This window comes from Formica exsecta, unplaced genomic scaffold (assembly GCF_003651465.1).
Source record: "Formica exsecta isolate Colony F162 unplaced genomic scaffold, ASM365146v1 scaffold18, whole genome shotgun sequence".
NCBI lineage: Eukaryota > Metazoa > Arthropoda > Insecta > Hymenoptera > Formicidae > Formica > Formica exsecta.
In genome coordinates, this window is record NW_021849113.1 from 293714 (window position 1) to 300876 (window position 7163).

At 32.3% G+C, this 7163-nt stretch overlaps 2 protein-coding genes across 3 annotated transcripts in view; both read right to left on the reverse strand.

Annotated features, from left to right (window-relative positions):
• LOC115233610 overlaps positions 1-2438 on the reverse strand; it is a 49039-nt gene extending 46601 nt beyond the window's left edge. For both annotated transcript variants that reach the window (XM_029804123.1, XM_029804124.1), the window contains exon 1: positions 2056-2438. In XM_029804123.1, coding sequence (XP_029659983.1) covers positions 2056-2159 — 104 coding nt within the window. In that variant the 5' untranslated portion in view covers positions 2160-2438. The remainder of the gene's footprint in view (positions 1-2055) is intronic.
• Positions 2439-2711: 273 nt separating this feature from the next.
• LOC115233611 (dnaJ homolog subfamily C member 8) lies at positions 2712-6535 on the reverse strand. The gene is made up of 6 exons (XM_029804126.1): positions 6417-6535; positions 5425-5583; positions 5284-5350; positions 5119-5213; positions 4869-5014; positions 2712-4677 (listed from the first exon to the last, which is right to left on the reverse strand). Exons 1-6 carry the CDS (start codon positions 6492-6494, stop codon positions 4440-4442), a joined length of 783 nt encoding a protein of 260 aa, XP_029659986.1. The 5' UTR covers positions 6495-6535; the 3' UTR covers positions 2712-4439.
• Between the last annotated feature and the right edge of the window lie 628 nt (positions 6536-7163).

A 7163-nucleotide genomic window follows, 5' to 3' on the forward strand; every position in this document is an offset into this window, starting at 1 on the left:
ATATATATATATATATTTGCTGATCATTTATTAAAAAGGGTGTTGCAAAATATATCACTAAATAATTTGTTTTCCATGACTTGTTTCGCAATAAATGACAAATTAAATATATGATAAATACACAGCGGGAAAGGTGAAGTGAAACTGATATAAATTATGTTCTAATAATTCTCTTGAAATTCTCTAATCACTATCATCTGTTGTTCAACTGTCTCTTTTTATCTTAATTATTTTTAAAATCGTTTTCACGTCCGCGAGACATTTATTGCGCGCGTTGTATCTGACAGACACGTAATAGTACATCGGTCGTTCGATATACTTTCGGTTTCTTCTTATTCCTCTCGTTTCGATATCGCGGATACTCGGGGAATTGCAGCTGGTTCTGCGATTTCTCTCCCCCTCTCGATTCCCGCGCGGAAATGCATCTTGCGATCTACCTAGAAGATCGGCAACGAAAATTCGAAAGGACGCGGAAGGCGCTGCTACCTGTTGCGTTCTACCTGCAATCGCGTGCAACTATCGCAAATGCATCGCATGAGACACAATGTACGGTGAGTAGCTTGGGTGCATTAGTGCGTATTGATGCACGCAACAATCGACATATGTATATAAAGTACCTAAGTATACCATAAGCATGGAAATAAATATTCCTCTCTCTCTCTTTCTTTCTTTATGCGATGAAACATATTTGTCTTTTTAAATACTGATCATCTATCCTCCCTCTATAAAATCTTGTGATAAAATGTACCAGTCGATACAAAAGTTGACAGAGAAGGAAAATATAAATGCGTCTTTTTGCGCGTTCTCTAAAAAAATCCCAGTTTAAAAATTTTTTTTTTATAATTCGCGATATAGAATTATACACGCATAAATATGAGTTCGTAGGATTGCTTTCTAAATTCTATCCACACATCGTCTGTGAATTGTAAAGCAGTCACGTGAAGTGCATTCAATCGTAAGCGAGTGCAGAGACCCCGGTTTCAGTTTGTTATATGTACTTTTTTTTTTTAACGATGCTATTATTCCGACGAGCATATTTACATTTTAATGCACTCACTATGTCATTAGCTAATATTCAAAAAAACAGATTTGAATAATTTATATATATATACAAAGTATCTCCCTCTCCCACCAAAAGTGGTCACTTCCTTTTATCTTTTTGGTGGGGCACCCTGTATATATATATAATTTAAATATATTTTTTTAAATATTAATTAATGAGACATAACGAGTGCATTAAAATGTTTTCATCATTGTTATCGTCATAATTCATAATTGCTGTCAATTCTCTTTCTTTCCTAGTTTTTGATATTTTTATATCTCTAAAAAGATTTAATAGTAATTTGATACGCAGTGTAAATATAAGAGAAACAAAAAAAAATATATATATATATATACACACACAATATATAAATTATTCGTACATAATAATAATTATACATACATATATATATGTGTGTGTATATATATGTATAAAGAGGATTGACAGCAATTATGAATTGTGACGATAACAACGATGAGAGCATCTACAATTTTCTTCAATGGCAAGATACAATAGTCACGCCGGCTACAAAACGACTAACACGTATGATTGCGTTCTTTACTACACTGTAAAGCATAGTTCGTCACCAAAATACTACATATTTACAAACCGTAAGTCGGCACACAACCGCGAAGGTCAGGGAATCGGCACTCATAATAGTAAACATGGCTATTCTTGTTCTCTTCCAGACAATATAAAGAAATGTGTGTACGTGATTGAATATATGTTTACATCATCGCGATTTGACGGAAATTGTATAAAATGTTATAAAATGACTAATAACAAATTATAGGAGCTCTCGTTTGTTCTCATTTAAATTTTATATTCTAATTTTCAAATATTATATTTCTAAATATTAAAATATTAATTTCTGATATATTAGAATTATATTATTTTACATTCTCGAAATATCACGAAAAGAGAGAAATTCATTTTTCTCTCTTTCCTTGATGTTTTTTTTTTTTTATATCATCCATTCGGATATTCTCAAGTTTCATTTTCAAAATACTCACGTGATTCTCAACAAGTCCAATCTTCGAATATCTTTCACCCTCTGGAGATCTCCGTGCAATCCTTCTACGCGTGCTTCCGCTTTCTGTCGTTCCATCGAGCTCATGCTGCATTGTAGGGACGTTTTTTTTTTAACAGACGAAATCACTTGAGTCGCGATCTTTTTGTCGAAAATCAGCAGTATCCGTGCACGGGCTGTCGCGCGTCACGTACGGCGTTATACTGACTCGGAATGTTGACATGATTGTTATCGGCGCGCTTCCCGAAGCGGTAAATAAGCGAAGGTGCGCGCGCAACACATTCCATTTAAATCTTATATAAATATATATTTGAATATAAGACATAATATAATTCGAAAAGAAAAATTTCAGAATATAATATAATGTATTCTTTTATTTATATAGATTTCTTAATCAATTTGGATTTTATTTCTTTTTCTTAGAAAATAATTACACGAGTATTTTTTTAAATATCAACTCCAAACTGATAAATTAAGAAATCTATAGGCGAGAAATAATATGGGAAATTTAGAATACCCTGTATATATATTCCTTGTAGAGATTTCGATGTGAGAAACGAGAAAGCGCGATCGTATACATTTTTTTATTGCAGAGTGCATTTAAATGGATATCTTATATCGTTACTGCAATCACGATTCAATGGAAGATTCTTTAATGCAGTTGAATAGGATATACATATTACGTATCGAAGTCACGTGCAATAAACAGTCTTTTAGAAACAATTTATACGTATATATTCACATTTCACAGTTGATTTCAAAGCTCGAACAAACTATTTTCATTCTCGATGAAGCTCCGCAATCGTACATTGTTCGTATAATATTGAGGTGTTCGCGAAATAATAAATGAGTTATCACAATATCGTATCTCTTTTGAATAGCGGAGCTTAAATTCAAACGGCATCATGATAATTCGAGATCTTATTCAGTGCAGAATCGAATCCCTTGCAATAATGCGAAAAGGATCGTTTCTCTCTAGTAGTATAAAGAAAATAATAGTATAAAGATTTTTTTAGTTATGAATTTAGATGATACTTCGAAAATCCCAAAATTTGAATTGTTGAGTCTTAGTTCTGTTCAGAATCAGTTTCTGTTACAACAAATATTGAAACTTTTATGCGATCTTTCGCAACAAAATTTCCATCTTAAATATTAATTCGCACGATCCTGTCGTTTATCGCATCCGAAGCATGGTATCATCAAAATTCCCTGATTCTAAATTCATCGCGATAATACACATCCTACTTTCTTTACGATGGACGATCGTACGTTTAATAGTAAAAGCACGAGATACACGTAGATTAAAAAATTGACATTTGTCACGGGATATTGCAAATGCACAATGCTCCGGAGAAATTTTTCTTTTCTTTCTTTCCCTCCTTTTTGTTTATACATCGTGTATTTAATTTAATCGTCAATGCCGCAAAATCACGGAATTCGCGAGATAAACTCCTTAATTGTTAATTCTGCGAGGAGACGCGAGACTTTGATGCAAGATGAATCGAGCCGTGCATTTTGAAAGCGATGTAAACGAAAAAATTGAAATAAAATTCTAATTTAAATGTTTGAATTAACTTAAGAATAAATTTAAATTATATGCAGAATTCTATTTGTTCTAGCAAAATTATTTGACGTGCAACTTACACTATTTTCAAAACAAACGGCGCGATTTTACACTATAAGACTGCGACACATACGAAACTTGTTTTTCACTCGCATATGCACGATGTGTTATAAAGAAACGTGTTCCCTATTCATCCAATAGGTTGTGTTCCTTCTCTATATATCTTTTCTTTCTCGCAAAAATATGTATCTGCTTTTAACATCGGTTTTACTCGTAACACCAACATTTAAAACCTCTCTGGCTGCAAATCATGATTATTTAAGCAAAAAAGTTGAATGCAATTAATTTCACCAAACTCATTCAAAATTTGATTTTATATAAGAAGCTTCAGCAATAATCCTCTTATACAAGTGAAATAAAAAGATGCATTTTTGTCAGAAATATAATAAATTGTTCTTCTAAATAGATTAATGAAATTGATCAGTAATGCGAGAATCTCTTAGAAACTCGAATCTCGGCACTGAGTTAATAATGGACGCCATCATCGAAAAACTCTTGTCTTACACTAAACTGAATGGTCTGGAGCCAAGAAGGGCCGAAGAGTCCAATATCTTTCTTTCTTTCAGTTCCAAGTTAAAGTGATCCAGCGTGTTGATCGATGGCTGGATTAATGTCGAGGTATGCTGGATCGCTTAACCTATCTACATTAACGCACTGCGAGAAAATCTCTAAAAGATAAAGTATCGCGTCGACTAAAAACCAGTATCCGCACATCAAAAGTGGAGAAAAGAGTGCGACTGCGATTATCGCGATTCCGCCTTCGTCTTCGGCGGCCTAAAGGCTTTCAACTTCTTCGCTTTTTTCTGTTTTGTGGCACTACTGGTGCCGGATTGGAACGCCTTCCAGCTGTCGACACGTGATTGTCTAGATTCTTCAAAGTTTCGTTGCCATTCGCGCTCTAACGCCGCTTGAGCTTCTGCTGATAATTCCTCTTCGCGCTTTCTCTTGCGCTGTTCTGCGTCTCTCGTGGCTAATTCCCGTCTGCAAAAAAAGAAAAGAACGACTATTTTAAATTCATGTATTTTTTTATAAAGTATACAGTGGCATAGTATTTAATTTAATTTATCTAAAAAAACCTGCAATTAATTTATGCTAGCTTAATATTATAATCAAAAGTGTTTAATATTTTTAAATATATTTTTTGTTGTATTTAATAAAAATTGTAAATTAACCTTCTTCGCTCCATATCGGCAAACAACTTCATCGTCATAACCCAGACTGCATGCGTGTAACCCTCTTCGGTTTCTTCTTCCAAAAGCGTCGGAGTCGAATTTTCTGATTTTCCTTCTTTTTTCAGCTTTTTCTTCTTTTCTGCAATCTTTAAAATTCGGTATTATACAGCAGGTGAAAATAACAAAGCATATGCTATGACATCAGTCTTATTATAGAAGCTGAAATTTTAATGAATAATTAGATGCTTACCATGTGATCAGTCCGAGCTTTTGCTTCTTCAATGACGTCCATACATTTCGATCTGGTTTCCTCATTTTCCAAAGTTTTCCACGCCTTATTAACAACTGCAATTAACGAGATATTTTGTTATATATTTATTGCATTACAATACATATCTTTTATTATTACACTTACTTTCAAATGCCTGCTGTGCTCTCTCTGCGTCATCCTGATTTTTGTCTGGATGCACCAAAATTGACATCTACAATAAAAATCACGACATTAAATTATACTATTTATTTTTTATTAACGAGAAAAGAACAGATAGATACTTACACGACGATATTTCTTTTTGATTTCATCTATCGCTGTGCTTGGATCAATCTGTAAGACTTCAAATGGATTCAAATTAAAGTAGGATGATCCAGGTCGCAATAATCTATCAATTTGTTGTTTAGGTGTCAGCACAGAGTCTCTTTTCTCGATTTCTTTAACCTATAGAAAGACAAAACAAAATGTTTTTATGACTAGAGCAAATATGGAATTTTAATTGAATTCTATATAATTAATAAAAAACAAGAAAAATTATAACAATAATAATACTGTTACTGTAATCAAATATTACTAAAAATTTTGGAACAATGCAATGTAACAAATTTTCATTATAGTAGATATAATTTATTGTATATATTTGTGTCAATCCCTTTTGTTTTGACAATATTTAATATGAAATATATGTTATACTAAGGAATACAATTTTCATACTAAAAAATAGTAAAGAAAATACAATTACAAATGTTTGCAGGTAGTTTTTACATGTATCAGCACAGTATCATATTTATCTCTCACATAGAGATAATACAAAAAATGCAATTGCGAGCCAAATAGCTATAATATTACAGAAGACTAATAAAATTCATATTGAACTGTAATGATAGTCAATAATAAGTTTCGTAAAATGCGATATGTGGTGATAGAGAGAATACGCTCTTTATACTTAAAAAATAAATAAAAAAAAAACATTGATAAATTTCAACACAAACACACACTGTTGTTTGTATAGGTTAGGAGCATCGAACACCAATGTTTTATAACAACGATATCGTTTGCAATATTCAATATAATTGGGTGTACGCTAATTTAAAAGATAGTTAAAATACAAATTGATTGCAAGAGAACCTATTGTCATTTCATCATTGGTATAAAGCGACATTTGTCAGAGTCGTTGCTTCGGATTTATTTACGATCGTAGTCACAAAGAGACAGGTATCGTTTTGTCGACAGCGCTGTATATAAAGAGATACCAGGATCAATCAGAACTCGCATACCTCCGTGTAAAATTCGTTGAATTCATCCTCCTTCTTGGCGGGATTTTCACTAGATAAACTCGAGTCGGTGGCGGCCATCTTACTTGTTCGATGCCCGAGAGTCGACGGTGCTGCCGACTGGTGGACAGATCGCGACTTTATCGGCACAGTTGACAAGAAATCTTACGAATACCTGTCTTATCAACACTCAAAAAATATTTTGGAACACCTAATTGTCCTTTAGTTGATAAACTTATGATTTTAATCAATTCATTCTTAATTATAAGTCACTAATTAAAATATACAAAAGAACAAATAACAGATAAATAAAAAAGTATAAATAAAAGAATTTTAGATGTTACATTAAATCAAAAGTTTGACGTTTAAAAATTGCAATAAATGTTTCATTATTTAAAAATATTCAAAAAAAATATCTGACTCTAAAATAGAATAATAATTTAAATTAACAAAAATGAGCACACGAGAAAAAGAAAGAATAAATATTTTATTTTTTTAAAAAATGTTTTTTCAAGGGTATTATAGAGATAACGCAATTAACGACATCAGCGATTCAATGTAAAATTTCGTAATATTTTATTAACAAAGCTTAACAGCCAATAAACGAGTAATGCCTCTTTCGCGATAACAAAGACACATCGAACGAAATCAGATTATTATTGCGGCATACACTTTCGTCAAACTGATTGGTTGACTAGGATCTAAGATAGTCGGTATAACTATAGCCTATAACATACAATATATCGCTAC